Source organism: Xiphophorus couchianus, chromosome 14, assembly GCF_001444195.1.
Source record: "Xiphophorus couchianus chromosome 14, X_couchianus-1.0, whole genome shotgun sequence".
Taxonomy (NCBI): domain Eukaryota; kingdom Metazoa; phylum Chordata; class Actinopteri; order Cyprinodontiformes; family Poeciliidae; genus Xiphophorus; species Xiphophorus couchianus.
In genome coordinates this window covers 4,453,323-4,474,602 of record NC_040241.1, presented here as the reverse complement: position 1 = coordinate 4,474,602, position 21,280 = coordinate 4,453,323, and the positions used below count along the sequence as shown (strand labels likewise).

At 39.5% G+C, this 21,280-nt stretch overlaps 2 protein-coding genes across 7 annotated transcripts in view; one reads left to right on the top strand and one right to left on the bottom strand.

Moving 5' to 3' along the window:
* focad (focadhesin) overlaps positions 1-12,723 on the bottom strand; it is a 74,810-nt gene extending 62,087 nt beyond the window's left edge. For all 4 annotated transcript variants that reach the window (XM_028038515.1, XM_028038516.1, XM_028038518.1 and 1 more), the window contains exon 1: positions 12,668-12,723. The gene's annotated coding sequence lies outside the window, so the exon portion shown is untranslated. The remainder of the gene's footprint in view (positions 1-12,667) is intronic.
* Positions 12,724-14,970: 2,247 nt separating this feature from the next.
* Positions 14,971-21,280, top strand: part of mllt3 (MLLT3 super elongation complex subunit) — a 99,246-nt gene continuing 92,936 nt past the window's right edge. For 2 of the 3 annotated variants that reach the window (XM_028038557.1, XM_028038555.1), the window contains exons 1-2: positions 14,972-15,111; positions 15,734-15,914. In XM_028038557.1, the coding sequence (XP_027894358.1) occupies positions 15,100-15,111; positions 15,734-15,914 (193 nt within the window). In that variant the 5' untranslated portion in view covers positions 14,972-15,099. Of the gene's footprint in view, positions 15,112-15,733; positions 15,915-21,280 lie in introns of all 3 variants that reach the window. The other variant, XM_028038558.1, reaches the window with a different exon arrangement.

Here is a 21,280-nt window from a genome sequence, read left to right as displayed (position 1 = left end):
TCCACACAGTGGTAATATTACTATTAATAATAATAAAATAATAGCAGCAATAGTAAATTAAAACTGGAAATATGGGGGGAAATTGTGTACATAGTTTGCAAGTGACCATGCATATACATGAATAACATAGTTGGTACCTCTGTTAATGAACAAAAAGTCCACAATGGTAACAGATGTAACTTGAAAGTGACAAAAGTAGTATAAAATTGTTTACTGACAAACTGATGAAAGTCAGACACTGCTTTTAAATTGTGGCTCAATTAAAATGATGGTAGTTAAAACTTATTAGCATTTTTGTGTCTGTGACCATAGAGCTGATGCACTTTGTCTCATCTCTCCCAGAACCTGTGTGGTAAATTCCAGCCTCACTTTTTTATGATTTGCTTTCCTCCTTGGTCATTTCACATCAAGTCCACCTTGACCTTGGAGTTCACCTTTACTTTCTGGACTTGAATTTGTCAATTTTCTTCCGGTAGCTGAAGCCAGGGAGATTGGCTCCAGTTCTGTGGACCTTATGTTTCAGAATAATCTGTGCAACTGTAGTCAACTTGGTCTGTCATTTTCTTATTCTGTTGAACCTCATTTAAAAACAATGTCTGCTTTTTATTGGTTAATTTTCAGTAAATTTTCATTTATTACTTTTGTTTGTTTCAAGTTGTTTCAGTGCCACTGTGGGTTTTTAAGTCATTAACAGAAGATACGAACAACTTCGTCCACCTGTGAATGTTGTGCAAGAATGGACACATAACTATCCATAAATACATGAGGTGTGTGTGTAAAGTTATGTAGCTGATATGTAAGGACACTGTGTGTGTTTGAGATGAGTGAACTCTGGTCAGGAAGTCCACCAACATGAGCTCATCTCTGGATGTGCAAACCCTCCTGGGTCTGAAGAGCCATCAGCCACATGATCATAGAGGTCTGGATAGAATAAGAGCAGAAAAGATTATGTGAAAAACTGAAAACACCACAGGTGATAGCAAAGAGAAACACTTAAAATACAACATATAAGACACAATTAAATAATATGTTTATATTTCATATTTCTCTCCAGCTTTGTCAGTTTTCCTGTTTTCTTCATTCATTCAGTTTATCAGAATATTTTCCTCCTGTCTCATCTTTAATCAGTCTGCCAGTCTTCTAAAACAGAGACATAATATCATCTCAATCTGCCCCAAAAACATTAGAATGTACATTTGACATACTGAAATTTTACAATTTAATAAATAAAATTAGATTTGTTTTCTTTTAGAATTTGGTTATTTTGAGATGAGGAGCTGGATTCTTCCTAGTAAAATCTTAGTATAAATATGAACCTTTTTCATCAGCTGATGAAATGTCAAAAATGCCATATTTAGCCAAAATAAATAAATTGTTTGGAGCTAAACAAACAGAAGAGATTTTCTCTCCATCCTCATCAGTTTCAGTTTATGCTCTTCTTCATTCAGTTTTCCTGTCACTGAGTGACTCCATTTTTTGTGAGAAACTTTAATATGCCCAAACTCATATCTAGATTTGAAAATACAACCCACTGATCACCAGTTAATTCCAAAACAATCTGGCTAATTATGTAGCTGTCCATTGCGCTCTCGTCTTGTGTTTAAGAAAAGCTTAGTTTTATTTTACCGCAAACCAAATCTTTATGACAGCAAGGATTAGCCCAGTTCAAACAAAACACTTTGATTCACACATACCGTGTCACAGGTCAGTTCCCTTCGAAGCTGATCAAAACTCGAGCTCTCCACTTCCAGCTTGTTGTCTTTTCTGGCAGCGCGCGCTGCGCTTCTTGATTTTTATTGGCCGTTGGCTATGATGCTCTTCTTCTCTGCAACGTCAACAGCAGCGCGAGCAGCTACCGTAACTGCTGTTGTTGCACGCAACACGCTCACTCGCGTTTTCTACTCCCTGCCATATGGAGTCTCCGGCTATTGTAATAACAATCTATAGGAAACTTTTTTTTCCCTCATTCATAAAACGCTAAAATCGGGGACTTTTCCGGGGACGGCTTCAGCCGGGGACAAGCCATCTAAAACGGGGACTGTCCCCGGAAATCGGGGACGTCTGGTCACCCTACTCTAAGGTGTAAATAGTTAAGTTTTATTAACTTAACCATTTACTTAAGTTCAAAAAAATTAAGTAAATAGTTTACTTTTAAAGTGCTTACTTAAAAGCACTAAACTATTAAATATACTAAAATTTCAGTATGTTCTAAATTACATCACAGTGTATAATTTAGGCTAATAAAGTGTGCCTTAATAGGTGCCTTAATAATCTTTTATTATTTTTGTTAAAATGGAAAAGAATTGAAAAAATAACAATCCTTATAGTGGAACCTGATGTAATATTGTTCAACAAAGTAAATAATGTGTTTATGCCTTAAAGTATCAAACATTGACAATTTAGTGACAGAGGTGCTACAACAAAAGCAACGCTTGTCCTTAACACTAAATGTAGCAGGTATCTTCAGTTTTACACACCTCCGAATATGATCTGTTGTTTTCAGTTTTTTAACTAAAGCACAGAAGCTGTCGTTATCCAATACATTTTCAGATGTATGATGTAAGTAAGATGTATTAGTGAGCACGAGCTGCAGTTCAAACTCCAGACAGACCAGATGGTGGCGGTAATGCACACTTTCAGTTTTTCTGGAAAGAGGCAGACAAACAAGAACAGCCATGAAGCCGCAGAACATAAGAGATGCTATTCAAATTCGCCACTTTTACTCACATAATATTGCCTTAAAAGTAGAGAGGGCCTTGATAATAGTTAGTAGTTTTGGTAAATTCAGGCTGGTGACTAGGGCTGAAACGATTCCTCGAGTTATTCGAGTACCTCGATTATTGAAATTCCTCGAGGAAAATTTATCTGCTTCGAAGCTTCGTTAAATTATATTTTATTATTTAGCGCACCGTGTTCCGGCCGGGTTATTACTTGCGCGGCGCAGTGCTCTCACTTCCGACTGAGTTGTTGACGAAAGCTAAGTGTTAGCAGCATAATGTCCAGTTTTCAAGTTCGGCCTGGAAGGATTTTATTGATTGATGATGATCTCTGGGTCTTTGTCGATGCCCAGGGTAGTCTTTTCCCCTCCCGGAGCTGCTGCCTGGTGGCGGTTTAGAGCGAACGGCGGGGAAGAGCGCTGAAGGTGTGAGCGGATAGACTGAACACTGCGGGCGGCTGCGCATTAGATAATTAAGTGTAGATTTACGGACAAACCGGAAAATTAATTTCATATCATCTCGGTCTCAAGAAATGGATGGCGGAGCGCATCGTGACATGTATACCTGGTAGATGGTTCTGTGTGTGAGGAACGAAAGTGTCAAATCCCGTCGCTAACATAAACACAAAAACTATGAATGTCTGAGCAAGGTGAGAGTTCATCTGACTGAAGATGAATGCATAAACGAAAAACTGGAGTATAGACATTTATTAGAAGCGTATTTGTGAGCCTGCCTCCTTATTATTGAATTGAATATAATTTCAGATTTTTGTATAACGTTTCTTCAAGTTAACTTGGAAAGTGAGCTATTATTGTTACGAGTTAATTTTCTAAACTACAGAAAAGTTATTGTTAGGGAACCGCAATTGTGAAAAATTTGAACTGATGTTGATATGCGATAGTAATACTGCTGTTATGTTAGATTTAACAATGTTTTACTTTATCTTTTTTTTTATCCAATTACTCAATTAATCGTAAGAATAATCGATAGATTACTCGATTACTAAAATATTCGTTTACAACAGCCCTACTGGTGACGTCCTAGTTAGACGACAATACAACAAGACAAGAACCGGATGGAAATTAAATGTGGGTCACGAAAGACTTTTCTTCATAAACTTAACTTGGTTTTAATTAAGCTCAGTATGCCAAAGAGATTTTGATATCATGAGACTGTTGTTATAACTCGTTCATTATTGTTTTTATCTTCAATATATTTTTGCAGTCTAAGCAAATTAAGATGAAAGAGGAAGCCATGGATCAGGTATTAGAAAACCTAAAGACTTTCCTGTCTCCTGTCTCAGTAGAGGCTCTGGTTCCACCAGATCACCGCACCAGTTCTGAGGAGGAACCTCCACATCGTCTTGATGGAGTAAGGCTTTTTTTTTTTTTCCTTTTACTGAGCAGCTGGCCACATTTTTAACAACAGCAAAAACTGGTGCGTTACCAACACTAAGTGCTTAATAAACATGATTTAATTTGAAAATAATTGGACAGAATTTATTCTCCTTGTTAATCTACCATTTCTATTTCATACATTTTATTCAATGTTAGCTTTCAGGGGCCCTGTGATGGACTGGTGACCTGTCCAGGGTGAACTCCCCCTCTCATCTGATGACTGCCGGAGATGGGCTCCTCCAGCCCCCCTCACCACCCTGCAAGGATCAGCATGTTCAGATCATGGATGGAAAGCTTTTAAGGTAGTTTGTTACCTTAAGTCCAGAACAGCTAATGCCAACATCAACTGATTATGATATTGCTGACTTTTTTTTTCTACTTCTGACATACAGGCAAAGAAGTCACCCAGAAATGTTTTTTCACTCCAGGCATCTGGTCCCAATCATCATCAGTTCTGATCATGCCACATACATAGCGAGACATATTGTAGTCATACTTTTTTCTTTGCCGTTTTTCTGTACTCTGTAAAAATGCTAATACTTTCTCTGTTTAATTGCTCTATTGTTTTATTCTCTTTTGTAGGTTTCTGCAAAGTGCAGTGGTGAAATGAATGGGGATGTTCTATCATTGATCCTCACTGTTCTTAGGTAGGAGAAATGTCAGTTTGTCTGGAGTAATACTGGAATACTGTGACATTGTATTAAAACAACTCTGTCCTTGGTGAAGTATTTTTCATATTTCCTCTAAGTGTACCTATTGTTTTATTGTGCTAATTTTCAAAAGCCTGTTGTCTGTAAACTTTGAATGCATTGACAATTTGTACAATTCTGTGATAGCATATATGCAAAATATTCTTGAAAATGTTTTAACACTTTATTAAAAGTGTGTGTAGTGGATCTAGAAATTAATGTGTTACTAAAACAGACACCCCCATTTTTGAAAAGATTATTTTAAGATGATTAGAACAACTGTCTAACATTAACTGACTCGTGTCAATGACTACCTAGTGAGTAGAGGGCGCTACTGTGAGTGAATGAACAAACGAGGAAACTTCTATAGTCTCTGCCTGCGCATGCGCAGTCAATAATAAATCGCTGCCAGCAGAGCAAGGCACAACGTATTAACGTGTCTGTTCCTCATCATTCACAGGTACTATTTATTTGTTTAGGAATTTATAACTATTCCTAAACATTCTTAAAGATGTTGAAAGTAATGTGAACTGTCTGTGACATTATAGTAACATTTTGAGAGAACTTGATCCGGGTTCTGATAAGTATTTGTTTTGTTTTGTCGAGTCGAATAATGGCTACCGTTAGTAGTTCTTTAACGGCTTGATTACAGAGCGCACATGGGATGTACAGATGTGCGTGTGAAAGAGAACATCGTATTCGTTTTACGCTTACTTTTTGTATCTGAGCCAATGGCTGAAGGTATGAATGGGCATTAGAGTTATTACTGTCTTTGGTGATGGGAAGTTATTATTTTGATGAACATTAAGTTTATTTTGCAATGAACGACATATACACTCAGAGACAGACACACGTAATGGGTTATTGTTGCACTTCATTTTATTTTACAAAAGGGTATTTGTTTGTATTACTCAGGTTATTAACAATATTGCAAACCAAGAGGTCAATTGTATTTTGAGCTGTTTTGAAGTGAAAGACTATGACAGTGTATTTTGACATGAATACAATGTTATGATGTTTTGTGATATTGTCAAAGCAAGGATAGTTTGATATTTGTGTTTAAATGGAATGACTGAATGTTTAAGACTGTTGCAGTCAATATAAATCGCTGCCAGCAGAGCAAGGCACAACGTATTAATGTGTCTGTTCCTCATCATTCACAGATCCACAGCGCAACCTGCATGTGCATCGCTTGTGCCGGCCCAGATTTCCCCTAGGTCTGGGGCCGGTAACATGTGCATAAGATTGACATGATACTGTCATAAACATGACATAACACCTGTTGGGAACATAATAACAGGTGTCATGAAGTGTCATTTGGTAAATAATGACACTTTTAATGAGAAGTTGCTTTAAAAGTTGGATTAGAACTCCATTGCAAAGTTGACACTTTTAATGGACTTTTAATCCAACTTTTAAAGCAACTTTACATTAAAAGTGTCATTATTTACCGAATTGCACTTCATGACAACAGTCAGACATTCATAAAGACTCCTTCATGTTCATGACAGGTGTTAAGTCATGTTTATGACAGTGTTATGCACACCCCATCAAATAAAGTGTTACCAAAATGATAACATATTGAATACACAATGTAATTTGTTTCACCTGGAAAGTGTGTCGTTGATCCTTCTGTGTTCTGGTAGCCTGATATGTTGGCAGTACTATAATTGTAATGTAAAAAGTGGCAAAGCAGAATAATAAGACATTAAGTAATTGAAAAGTGTACTTCATTAGTAATTACAATAAACCAAAAGTGCAAATGTAGCATACTGTAATCACACTACTAATATATAAGATATGTAATGCCAATATACTAAAAATACATTCTACATATATTTTAAATGTAATTCAATCTCAAAAATAGTACAAATATACTAATCAAGCACGTTTATATTACATAAAAAGCAATATACTTAAAGTATGCTAAGTGTAACTTAAGTTGTTCCAAAAAAGTACATGAAAGTACACTTAGCACACTTTAAATTGTGATTTAATACAATTTAAATACTATTAAAATACACTAGGCACAAAATTAGTTGTTCCAAAATGTCACACTTTGTTAACTCATCCTAAGTGAAATAGAAATATACTCATGATTAATCTGACTTAAAGAATGCTTATGTATACTAAAATTTAACATACTTAGTATATTTATTTTTAACCAGGGTATGTATTTTCAGACAAAAAATTTGGTATCAGGCAAAATCAAATTTGGCAAGTCAGGCTATTTAAAGGTTGATGATTCACCAGAAAACTGCAAACCCTTAGTTTTTACCCCCAAAATATACCATATTTTGATACGTATATGAAAGTAAACTTTTCAGTCAGTGGCAAGTATGCCTCGTCAGTAAAACAGTACCCAAGCTTTTATCTTTTTGGGTCTAAAACACAGAGATCTATCGCAGGATGTTTCTTTTCCTACATGATTTCACTAAATGTTCATCAGCAGGAAATCATCCTAAGAGCTAGGGTTGATCAGCAGGTGGAATATAAGTTATAGTTATAGCAAGGAGTGCACCGATTTCAGTTTTCTGGCCAATCACAGTCATGACCTGCTGACTCCAATGTTGGCTAACTTTTCGTCTGAAAAATCAAAAAATATAGCAACAAAGTTGCTAAATTAGCAACAGTGGGGTGACTATTGTCAACCACAGACATCTAGACGTGAGCTGGTGGGAGGCTCTGTCAGTCAGCTATCCCTCATGGCAGAGAAAAAGAAGTCTATGTATAAGATTGATTCAGTATTGGCCAATCACCAATCTCCCAAAATTAAGGAAATTGGAGCCAATTTATTGTCACACGCCTAGTTAGAATGAACATAGAATTAAATGAACATTTTAGAATATTTAATGAAAATTAAACAGAAAATGTAAATGTTAATACATGGATGCGAAATGGTTTGTTTACGAATACAAAACGGAGGAAAGACAAAGGAGCAATCTGTAGGTAGGAAATGGGAGTAGGAAATGCCAGTGAGATGAATTGACTCAGAAGTTCCCCAAAAAGAAAGAGCTCAGCATATGAATTTTACAAACACTAAGGCAATGATGATTTGCATAACGTACAATGCCAAACCTCTAACCCACCCAACTCCACCTAACCCTATTCAACCTCATGCTGTTTATTCTACTGAGAAACCAGCTGGCTGTTCACAACCCTGTACTCTCCACACTGGATCCACCTCTGTTTTGTGGCTACATTAACAGGTAGGTGAGCAGCAAGTCTGAATCTATACATGTACTGCATCAGTGCTTAGATTCTGCTGTATCTTCACCCATCTTCTATAAAGATTTTAGCAGGTTTAGTAGCAGTGTGAAAAGTTAATTTTTACAATTACATAGATTACTTTGTAAAGCTGATTGTTGATGTCCATAATTCAAACTCATCGGTCAATGAAAAGCTGAACCTTTAACCTCTGAAACCATATAGAAGTGTTCTGCTCTAGTGGCTTCTGCAGCAGGTTTTACTTTACAGCCAACTAACAAAGCACTGGCTTGTACTGCAAGGTCTGCATTAGTATTACAACTGGGGACAATGCATGAGCTGCCTGAGCCAACTAGAGTTCAGAAATAACGCTCGGGCTTTACTATGTGAATAACCAACCGCACACACTGAACAGACGCATACTCTCTTCTGCTTTACTAAAGATCTATGATCATTTAAACAGGGCTCTGCTCGATGATTGGATTTTAGCTGGCAAATAAAGAAATGCAATGTGCCACCAAAGCAACACAAATTTATAGAAAAACAATTCTTCAATTAACCACTAGAGCTGTATACAGTGCTAGAAATTTGTAATAATTTTACATGGTTCCACTTTTAACCGCACGTTTCTGTCGCCTTCCTCTGAAGTAGGGGTCTGCAAGTTTTGCAATTCAGAGAATTCAGAGTCCCAATAAATAAATTTGCTAATAGACTTAAATGTTGCATGATCTTTCGAGAAAAAAAAAAAAATAACATAGTTTTTCTTATAAATGTCAACTATGGAAATTATTTTTTATAGAACCACCAATTTATTTCAATTTGTAGGTTTTAAAATAAAGCAAAACAAAATGTTTGCACAATCTTTAAGCTCACTGGATATCTGCTGCTGCTCACTCTAAAAAAACCCCAAAAAACCCCCAAAACCTTTGGAGTTGAGGTTTTATGGTCAATAATTACAAAGATGGAACTATTTGGCCTCTCTGGCAATAACTATGCTTGATGTAAAATCAAGCATAGCACTGTACAAACTATCTAGTTTGGTGGAGACAGCATCAAGCTGTGTGGTTGTTTTGCTTCCAGTGGTAAACAGCACCAGAACAGTTGGACACTACACAAAATGCAGTATGAAGTGAACCACAAGTACAGGGGCGGGAGCTTCATGGGGTGGGGGTGGGGGGCAGCCCGAGCCTAGAGGGGCCCCGGATGGGAGGCAAAACATGACTACTGGGATCCAAGCCTTTATCACATCTAATGAGAGCTGGGATAAGTGGGTCCTCTCCTGTTGAGTCTGGTGTATGTAAGAATACATTGAATGGTGCCCCAGTAAATTATATAGTAGGCTGCCCCAGTCATTGTTGACTCACGGTTGCTAAAACCTTTACAAGACCGATTAATTTTAGTGACATAGGGGGTGTAAAATATTGAATAAAATGTTGTGTTACATGACTGGCTTTATTTTCACTCTTACATTTAACTTTATGACACACAAAATTACAAGTGGATCGTCCACATTGTCTCCAAGAGTATTCTGGGTAAACCTTGTAACCAGACGTCTACCAACGTCATCATCAGTCACTTGGCAATAGACTAGCTAGAGCATTTCTACTAAGTTAACAAGAGTGGAGTTCCATGGCGCGGCAAAGTGAAAAGGATGGAAAAAAAGTCAAAACCTGGACGCATATTTTGTTCCTCGTTCCGCGCTGCTGCGTGCTCGGTTCAAGTGTCAACAATAAACCTAGCTTCAGCAGTTGCTAGCTGCTCCAGGCTCTGAGTTGAAATTGATAAAGTGCTAAAATGATCCGATCGCCATCCGCAGTTCTGAACTGATTTGAATTTGTGTTGTTTCATCATTAGTGACCAGTAGCCTGATGTTTCTGGTGTTCTCTTGGTTTGTTGTACTTCATGTCAGATGGATTTCAGAATGACATAGTTGCTCTCTGTGGTGGTGACACAAGTTAAATTATCATGAGCTTTATTATTTGGGTATAAAGGGCCCGGTCAGTAGCCCCACCCGCGGCCCGACTCTTACTTGTTCCGATAGTGCACAAGTACATATGCTGTCCAGAATGATGTTTCATGTATTTCTTTGTCTTTGATAATTCCTGTTTCACTTGAATGTGGACTCTGGACATTTGTTGCAAAACAACTTGAATTGTTAGTTGTAATCCCCACAAATCTGCTCTTCAATGAACAGTTGCAAAAATAAAGCAATAAGAATTTCTGTTTGTAATTTTACACCAGAAATCTGAAGAGGAATGTGCTCTGCACAGGTAAGACCAAAACTGCAGAAAACTACTACTGCATTTGGATACACTATCTCTATGGTGAAACATAGTGGTAGGTGCATTATGCCATGTCGAATCTTTTCTTTAGTAGGATCAGGGAAGATGCTTAGAATTTATGGGAAGATGGATGGAGTTAAATTCAGGACAATCCTGGAAGAAAATCTGTTAGTTGCTGCAGAAGACCTAGGGTGGATGTTCACCTTTAGAACCACAGTACTAGTATTACTGGAACTTAGCACACTATTCAACACTGTTCACCACTGTATATTACCAGAGTGACTGCAGAACTGGGTCAGACTTTCTGGCACATTACTTAATTGGCTTCAATTTTCCTTAAAGGACAGTGACTTATTTGTGTGATGAGGAAACTTTACATCAAAGTTAGTAAGAATCACACAAAGGATCACATTTATTGGCAGAATGTTTCAGGTATATATGCTGCCATTAGATGCTTCCAGAATCTGGGTGTAGAGATGGAGTCTGACATAAAGACAATTACAAAATCAGCCTTCTATCACAAGAAGAACACTTCCAGGATTAAAGGACTAATGTCCCAGCAAAATCTAGAAAAACCCATCAATGCCTTTATATTTAGTTGCACTGATTACTGAAACAGTGTCCTCACAGATCTCCCTAAAAAAAACATTCAGACAGCTGTAGCTATCTGATTGAAGCTGCCTGAAAATGGATAGCTGATCCAGAACACTGCTGCTGACGTTGCCACTAAAAAAAGGAAGATAGAGCACACCACCCAGTTCAACACTGGGTGGGTCCCTGTAGCTCAGAGAATAGACTTTAACATACTGTTAGTTTTCAAATCACTGAACGGCTTAGCACCAAAATACATTAACTATCTGTTGTTGTATCAACCTTCCAGACCTCTCAGGTCTTCTGGTTGTAGTCTACTCTGCATTCCCAGAATCAGAACCAAATATGGAGAAGTAGCTTACTCACAGGAGCAATTTTTATACTCCTGTGATTTGGAACAATCTTCCAGAAAACTTCAAGACTGCTGGAACACTGAGTTTCTTCAAATCAAAGTACACTCCACCTGTTTATAGTTGCTTTTGATTAATAGTAGCTGGAACATCATAATCTGAATTCATAACATTTTATTACTTTCCTTTCTTATCCTACTGCAACACACTCCTATTGTTCCTTCTGTGTACCATCATGTAAAGCATTTAAAGTTACTTTGCAGCTGGAATCTGCTATACCAATAAACTTGCATTGCCGTCTAGCAAAATAAAAGAGCCTAAGCATCCAGGCCGGGCTACAATGAATGGTTTAGAATCAGTGTTTCCCAACCCTGGTCCTCAAGACACACTGTCCTACATGTTTTAGAGGTTTCCCTGCTTTAATATGCCTGATTCAACTCATTGCAGTTCAAGAAACGCCTGTTAATCAGTCATCAATTGAAATCAGCTGGACTGAAGCAAGGAAATACCTAAAACATGCAGGGCAGTGTGCTCTGAGGACCAGGGTTGGGAAACACTGGTTTAGATCATAGAATATTCATAAATTAGATTGGCCTAGCGGCCAAACTCCGGACCTAAATCCAGCAGAGAAAATGTAACTTGAAAATTGATGTTCAGATACTCTCTTCGTCCAATCTGTCTTGAGCTAACCTTCAAATAAGAATGGACAAAAAGAGCTATCTGTACAAAGCTGGTAGAGATTTAGTACAGAATACTGCATCTGGAACTATGGAGCGGTTTTGCAAAGTATTGACTCAGACTATTTTATTTCATTTTTTGTTTAATGAATGTCAAGAAGACAATTCTCATTGCTTCGTACAATAATTCCATACTCGATTTGTCACAGAAAATCTCAATAAATCACACTGAATTTTATGTTTGCAACTTTGCAAAATGTGGAAAAGTTCGACGTGATACTTTTGTAAATCACTGAAGAAAGCAAATAATTACTCTATAATTAGCATATACTTATCATTCAATGAGCGTTAACATTAAGAGAAGGCTAAGATGATTGAAGACAACATATTTTTTAAATCTGGTTTTAAATAGAGCTTTTCATGCTAAGAGGCTCACGCGTTTCATACGTCATCGGTCCGAAAGATTATCTGTTATCTCGACCTTATTTTGCTTCATGTACCAACAGTCCGGGAAGGTTTCAATCTTTTAGGTCAGCCCTTTATTGAGCTTCCAGGCAGTGAACGCAGGCGTCTAGATTCTCTCCGACATGCTAATAAGTGCACTGATAAGAAGTTAGCGATATAACTTATCTACACGCTAATGGAACGTGTCAGTCGACTCTAACTGCAGTAATCCAATCTTTTGAGAGCCGCTGAACAATATACACATCTCGGTTTCAATAAAACACAGTCAATAATAGATGCTGTTAAACTGTACCTTCCTCATTCAGCTCACTGCAGACCGCCGTAAACTCACATGGAAGTACGGCATCCTCCAAGGACCAAACTGAACGGTTTTTAGTTTCTCTAGGTTAACTAAAAACCTGTTCACAAAAAGATATTGCAGCGTGCTGTTTCACTGTTTCATTATTATTATTATTATTATTATTATTATTATTATTATTATTATTATTATTATTGGTAGTAGTAGTAGTAGTAGTATATTCTAAAACTGAATGTGTGTCTGTGCTTGATGGACTGGCGACTTGTCCACGGAGTTCTACTAAAGTGTTATTTTTAATGAGCATACAGTCACAACAGGTATTTCTCTTCTTTATTTTATCCCTTCCTTTCTCTGTGTGATTTTTTATTTCTTTCTTCCTCCCTTTCATTCATTCATTCATTCTTTTTTCTTTCTTTCATTACAGAATACTAGGTTTATATTCGATCTTTTTCATTTATTATTCTGTAAAATAACAGAAATTTGGTCATAATATTCATAATAAAATATGGGGTTGCGTTTAAACTGCAGAAAAAACGCTCCATTTCGAGCTCCCCTCGGGATATGAAGGCAACATAATAACACTGTGTGGTTGGGGATCACCATTTATTCTCTCCTCTTATTGGTGGCTTGCATCTCGTGCTCTGTCTGTGATCCAAATGAGTACAACCAGGCTGCGCCTGCGCAAATTTTCAACTGTCAGGCTTTTGGAATTTACCTGGAAATGGAAATGGAGTAGGAGAGCTTCAGTCTCAAAATAAAGGTCTGGAGAACATATTTCAATTAGCTTCATTTTATTTAATAACAAATAACCTAAAATAATCTGTGGCCAGTCAGTGTACAGAGAAGAGCAGAGAAGGGGAAAGTTAAAACATTGTCTTCTATTGATCATACTGGGCAAGGCTCATATCTTTGACTCCAATGTCACTAATGGCTTTCTAGCCATATGGTCAGGCAGAGGTGGAATGTCAAATGCAAACGAGGTCAATTGGCAGTGCTTGCCAACAACTGTTGCTGTTGTTGAGAATCTGTTAGCCTGCTGTTGAATATCTTCTTTTAGATATTGAACTGGTAGCATGTCTGTCATTACTGTCATAAAATGTCATACATCAACAGTCATCAGTCAGAGGCTTTTTGAGATTTGTTGCAAAACTGACTGCTATTGGAGATTCTTACTGCCCACAGCAGCACAATCCGCATAACTTTTGAAGAGGCTTGGATTAAATTAGTTACGATAATGTTCAGATTTATAGTTTCAGACAAATTATTTTTATTTATTGTTTTGAATTATATTTTAACTCTAGGGTCTGGGTGGGGTCTCCAAAGTAGCCAGTCCAGGAGTACCACTGATTTTCCTCAAAGAGGATATATGGAAGATGGTAGATGCCAAGTTTTCTTTCACTGTGCGTTTCAATGCATGTTAATATAAATTTGGTGCCTGAACTATAAAAACAAGCAGTTATGAGCATTTTAGAGGGAGTCTCAAATATTCATCAATTTTAGTTATTTCTCGGCACTGGTCCCTAAACACCTGCGAACACCAGGGGCCCGTCATATTTGTGGTAATTTGTTTATCTCCTAGATGAAACCACTAATGAAACTAATGCCTTACAGATTCTTTAAAAAAGTATGAATACTGTTTTCTTTTACAGAGAAATTCCTTCTAAAGTTTGTCTTTTCCCCCTTATTTGTCTATCTTCGGTGCCCTTTGGCAGGAGGCCACTCATACTGACCCTATTCTGTTGAATGTTTCTTCCTGTTAAAGGAAAGTGTTGTTTTGGGGGGGTTTTAACCAAGGTAAGTTGTTGTATTTTTCCACTGTTGCCACATGCAAATTCAAAACAGAACTTTCTACGAAGTAAATCTTCACCTGAAAAGGATACATTTTTTATGTTGTTGTTGTAATATGAAGGCCTGTATTGCTACTATTATTGTATTATGATCAATATCGAGGCCCTGCGACAAATTGACGACCTGTCCAGGGTGAACCCCGCCTCTCGCCCGGAACGTTAGCTGGAGATAGGCACTAGCATCCCTCCCGGCCCCACTAGGGACAAGAGTGTTAGGGTTGGATCAATAATGAGGAATTTCTTTGTAATTTAATTTGAATGAGGTTGTTTGATTTAAAATAAAATGACATCTTTGGGAATTCTATATAAGACCATATGGTTTATAAAGTGCCCTCACGATTTTGGTTGTAATTCGTCGGCCCGAACCTGAAACGAACTTTCGTTGAATTTATTTTGAAAGTGTATACCGGAAACGGTGTTACTAACTGTGAGGTATTGACCGCCGGCGAGCCTCTGAGAGTCTTCGTTTGACTTGGGTCCAGGAGAGACCATGTCTGCCGTTACAGGCAAACTGTATTCACCTTTAATCTCATTTAAAACTAATTCTCTATGATATAACAGTAACGTGGGGCCTGAAGGATGGCCGGCTTGGTGAGTAGCCAGTCTGTCGCCTTTATATGAATATATGTTCGATTATTTATCTGTTTAGTCGCTCGGACCGCAGCGGAGGGTTGTTTTTTTCTTTCTTTTTTTCCCTTTACTCCCAAGAGGATTTTACAGCCGCAGTTAGCTAGTTACTACCTGCTTTCTATGAGTTAATATTGCGGTATATAACTGTAACCTAAAACACTGTGGTGAAATAATTCCAACAAAATAAAAGCGTTTTAGTGCTTTCAGTAACGTTGCTTTTAAAATAGATGAACGCCATCCTTTTATTAAAGGTGCAAAGTGTCGCGCGCTTCAACTGGAATAATGTCAGCCTGTCTTCATCACTGTAGAGTAGTTCTTTTACAGTTATATTATCTCAGAGCATTTTAGGTCATTTGTTTATCTGGAAGTTTAGTAAAATGTGCGCAGACTCGCCTGTCACATGAATCCGCTGTTCACTTGTTTAATTTCAGAGCGCTAATTTAACAGAATGCATCCCTCAGGTGAATCGGCCTGAGAGACTGCATAATGGCGCGATATTTACCATTAAGCCGCATTGATGCATGTCTCTATAAATATTTGTTTCAAAACGTATTGATTAACTCGGCAGCATTGTGTACTGCAGGGAGCTGTTCAGGTGAAACTGGAACTCGGACATCGCGCCCAATTCAGAAAGAAACCCACGGCGGAAGGCTTCACCCACGACTGGATGGTGTTTGTTCGGGGACCAGAGAATAGCAACATCCAGCACTTTGTGGAGAAAGTGGTTTTTCACCTACACGAAAGCTTCCCAAAGCCAAAGAGAGGTAGAGACCCCCCGTTTATTTTTTTTCCTCTGCGGGCTCTCTATTCTTCTCAATTCTGGCGAAGAGGAGGGGACCTGGGTTTGAAGTTTCACTATTGCCCAGGATCAAAGACGGCCTGCAGTTCAGGCTTCCCTCTATGCCATAAAGTTTAGCTTTGGCTGCTTTCAGTGGATTATGTAAATGAATTCTGCAGTGAGGAGGCTGCTCTACTGGTGTATTTTCAGAGTGACCTGCTGGTGCAACATATCAGAGAGTAAAAGAAGTGTCTCATGGTTTAGACAGATAATTTTTGGACTGTTGGCAGAGGTGGTTTTAGTGCTTCTGTTGCAACAAGAAACCTGCATAAAACAGACATGCAGCTGGGATTCTGTAGACCACTTTGAATTAGCATTTTTATATATATATATTTTTTGGATGAATTTAAAACTTGAACTGTTTTAAGTGTCTTACTGAAAACTGAAGTCATGCTGTTTCTTGTCCTGCTGTATTTGCTGGCACATGTAAAAGCATGTTACAGGGCCTAAATGGAAGGAAAAGATGACAATTTTGTCAAACTTCAAGTCCTATTAGGCAGGATATTACACTTAAAGTGTAAGTATACAGAATGCATACTCTGTATATCAAAAATATATTAGGTTAGTTAGAAAGGTGCTTGTTTTTCCTGTGGTGTCGCCATTTTGTTTACTTTTTTGTCATAACAATAGACCATCCAGTAATTAAACTACAGTGCTGTATGAAGGCCCCCAGTGGCCAGATAGTTGGCTAAATTAATAAGACAGTACATAACGTAGTTTCAAGTGTCCGGCATGACACTTGAGGTGGTGAGTGAAGCATGTACATTGCATAGTGAGAAGTTAAGTAATGTTAATGTCAATGTTAGTTTTATTTATAAAGGACTTTAAAAACACATTTTAACTGTACTGCACTAAAGTGCTGTACAGTATTCATAAAAGACAGATAAAACACATAAGAATAAAGCATAAGGTAAAACAGACAGGGCAAGTAGTTTACAATGTCAGGCCTAATGGAAAAGCTAAAGAATAAAAATGAGTTATAAGAAGTGATTTAAAGTGTTCCAGACTGTGGGCAGATTTAATCTTAAAAGGTAAGTTGTTCCACAGATTAGGAGCAGTGACAGTAAATGCCTGGTCTCCTCTGCTTTTCAGTCTGGTTCTAGGAACATGTAAGAGAAATGTATTATTTGACCAAAGTGTTCTAGAGATGGAATGGTTATGAAGAAGGTCTTGAAGGTAAGCTGGAGCTTGGCCATGTAAAGGTTTAAAAACCAATAAAAGAATTTAAAAATCAATTTGATAAGAACCTGGCAGCCAATGCAGAGAAGCCAATACTGGTGTTTTGTGCTCTGAAACTGGGTTCCAGTTAAAAGTCTAGCTGTGGCATTTTGAGTCATTTGGAGATGCTGTAGAGAAGATTGGTCCATATTTTTATATAATAAGTTGCAATAGTCTAAATGTACAGTGATGAAGGCATGGATACGTTTCTCAGTCTTTAAGACAGAAGCTAGATTTAACCTTTGCTAGAAGGCGCAGATGAAAAAAGCTTGATTTCAAGACAGAGCTCACCTGCTTATCCAATTTAAGACAACTGTCAAAAATGACACCAAGATTCCTAACAGAATACTGATAAAAAGAAGCAAGGGAACCACATTTCATCAGGTTTAACTAATAAGGCTCTTTTGTCCAAACAGAATAACGTGAGTTTTATTATCTCTTTTCACTGCTTTGCTGATGATTTGCACATCATCAGCAAAGCAGTGAAAAGAGATATTACATTTCTTAAAAATATGTCCAAGAGGCAGCAAAAACAAAATAAATAAAATAGGGCCTAAAACTGAACCTTGAGGTACGCCATAATTTAGGGGTGTTATTTATGAGTCATTGTTGCAATGGTGCTCATGTGCAGTATATATGTGAGATTTTATGACTGTTAAGCAAATCTTTTCTGAAATGTCCCGATATCTGTGGCAGCCTGGCTTTTCTGATGAGACAACTGTCTACATGCTACAGTGTGAAATGAGTAGAAAGTCAATGCTGGAGCATTATTTTCCTATGACATCAATCTTCCTATACTATTGAATGTGGTACTGAAATGCTAAGTGAGGCCTGTAGAGTTTGAGTTCAACATCAGATTGTATAGTCCTTTGAGGTTTTTGTTTTCTTAAGAATTTTAATGCATACAATATAAAAAATCAGCTGCAGGTTCTTTATAGATGAAGTTGTTTTGAATTCAGCTGAAAGTGAAAGAATTACAAGAGTTAAGTTCTGCATTAAAACATATGCCCCCAATATATTTTAAACTAAAAACAACTGCTTTAACTCGGAGCTTTAACTCCCATCTCCGGCAAAACTTTGAACACGTCCCGGGGGAGGTGGGGGACATGGAGTCTGAGTGGACTGTGTTCCGTGCCTCCATTGTCGAGGCGGCCGGTCGGAGCTGTGGCCGCAAGGTTGTCGGTGCCTGTCGTAGCGGCAACCCTCGTACCCGTTGGTGGACACCTTCGGTGAGGGATGCCGTCAGGCTGAAGAAAGAGTCCTACCGGGCCTTTTTGGCCTGTGGAACTCCGGAAGCAGCTGATGGGTACCGGCAGGCGAAGCGGCATGCGGCTCAGGTGGTTGCTGAGGCAAAAACTCGGGCGTGGGAGGAGTTTGGAGAGGCCATGGAGAAAGACTTCCGTACGGCTTCGAAGCGATTCTGGTCCACCATCCGGCGTCTCAGGGGGGGGAAGCAGTGCGGCACCAACACTGTTTATAGTGGGGATGGTGTGCTGCTGACCTCTACTCGGGACGTTGTGGGCCGGTGGGCAGAGTACTTCGAAGACCTCCTCAATCCCACCAACATGCCTTCTATTGAAGAAGCTGAGCCAGGGGACTCTGGGTTGGGCTCTCCAATCTCTGGGGACGAGGTCGCCGAGGTGGTTGAGAAGCTCCTCGGTGGCAAGGCTCCGGGGGTGGATGAGATCCGCCCGGAGTTCCTTAAGGCTCTGGATGTTGTAGGGTTGTGTTGGCTGACGCGACTCTGCAATATTGCATTGACATCGGGGGCAGTTCCCCTGGACTGGCAGACCGGGGTGGTGGTCCCCCTGTTCAAAAAGCGGGACCGGAGGGTGTGCTCCAATTATAGAGGGGTCACACTCTTAAGCCTCCCTGGCAAGGTCTATTCAGGGGTCCTGGAGAGGAGGGTCCGTCGGATAGTCGAACCTCGGATCCAGGAAGAGCAGTGTGGTTTTCGTCCTGGTCGTGGAACACTGGACCAGCTCTACACCCTCGGCAGGGTCCTGGAGGGTGCATGGGAGTTCGCCCAACCAGTCTACATGTGTTTTGTGGTCCTGGAGAAGGCGTTCGACCGTGTCCCTCGGGGAGCCCTGTGGAGGGTTCTCCGGGAGTATGGGGTACCGGGCCCTTTGATACGGGCTGTCAGGTCCCTGTATGACCGGTGTCAGAGTCTGGTCCGCATTGCCGGCAGTAAGTCGGGCTCGTTTCCGGTGAGAGTTGGACTGCCCTTTGTCACCGATTCTGTTCATTACTTTCATGGACAGAATTTCTAGGCGCAGCCAAGGTGTTGAGGGGATCCGATTTGGTGGCCTTAGGATCTCGTCTCTGCTTTTTGCAGACGATGTGGTCCTACTGGCCTCATCAGGTCATGATCTGCAGCTCTCGCTGGAGCGGTTCGCAGCCGAGTGTGAAGCGGCCGGGATGGGGATCAGTGCCTCCAAATCCGAGGCCATGGTCTTGAGCCGGAAAAGGGTAGAGTGCCTTCTCCGGGTCAAGGGGGGTGTCCTGCCCCAGGTGGAGGAGTTCAAGTATCTCGGGATCTTGTTCACGAATGAGGGAAGAAGGGAGCGGGAGATCGACAGGCGGATTGGCGCAGCGTCTGCTGTCAAGCGGGCACTGTACCGGTCCGTCGTGGCGAAGAGAGAGCTGAGCCAAAAAGCGAAGCTCTCGATTTACCGGTCGATCTACGTTCCCACCCTCATCTATGGTCATGAGCTTTGGGTCATGACCGAAAGAACGAGATCGCGGATACAAGCGGCCGAAATGGGTTTTCTCCGTAGGGTGGCTGGGCTCTCCCTTAGAGATAGGGTGAGAAGCTCAGTCATCCGGGAGGGACTCAGAGTAGAGCCGCTGCTCCTTCACATCGAGAGGAGCCAGTTGAGGTGGCTCGGACATCTGGTCAGGATGCCTCCCTGGTGAGGTGTTCCGGGCACGTCCCACCGGGAGGAGGCCCCGGGGAAGACCCAGGACACGCTGGAGGGACTATGTCTCTCGGCTGGCCTGGGAACGCCTCGAGATTCCCCCGGAAGAGCTAGAAGAAGTGGCCGGGGAGAGGGAAGTCTGGGCCTCCCTTCTGAAGCTGCTACCCCCGCGACCCGACCTCCGATAAGCGGAAGAAGATGGATGGATGGATGGATGGATGGATGGAACAACTGCTTTGCATTCCCTGACCTAAACTGGGGGGAGTTTTTAGTTGACATTTGACCTTTGCTACCTGAAATCGTTCATTAACAAAAGAAATTCCACTCTTAACATTCAAATGTGAAAACAATTTTCTTCAGTTTATTTATTGAACTAAAATTTACAACAAATGTTATTCTGAGACAAACTGGTCCAAGTCATTTGGGAAATGGATTGTGTAGCGCCTTTCTAGTCATGCAGACATTTCCAAAGTGCTTATTTGACACAAATCACATTCACCACTCTGTGTGCACACTTTAATACAATTTGAGATTCAGTGCCTTGTGACACCTTTTGACATTTTCGGCCCAAAATACAGCAATTTAATCTGTCCATATAGACAGATTCACATTTAATTTCACACATTCCATTCTGATTCTGATTCTATAAAGAACACAATTAAAATTTGCAGCTTAGTTTTCAATTATGCGTTTTTAAGGATGCCCAATATATTGACGCTAACATTGGTGCTGACCGATATTATTTTTTTTAACATATTAGTATCAGTTTAATAAATGAAACGGGGCTGATATTGATAATCAATATTTATTTCCATCTTGTAGCCTTTTGTTTTTGGAGTGGAATTGGCAGAGGTTGGTCATGTGATATTTGTTTGGTCATGTGACACTGATGGTGATATAGCAAGGGAGCATGGGTAGTTTAACTGAAGCAGTGTTAAATTCTGCAGTGTGTTTTTTGTAAAGTATTTAAAGGGTAGTAAAAAAATATATCCGTTATTGACTGTAATAGCAATATTAATATTGGATATCGGTACCCAAACTTTCATATCTATGCATCCCCAATAGTTTTCAGAGCCACACATGGCCAGGTGATTCTACAAATTTTGAAACCACGAGGTTGATGTTGTGTCTGTCTGAAATTTAAGAATCAAAT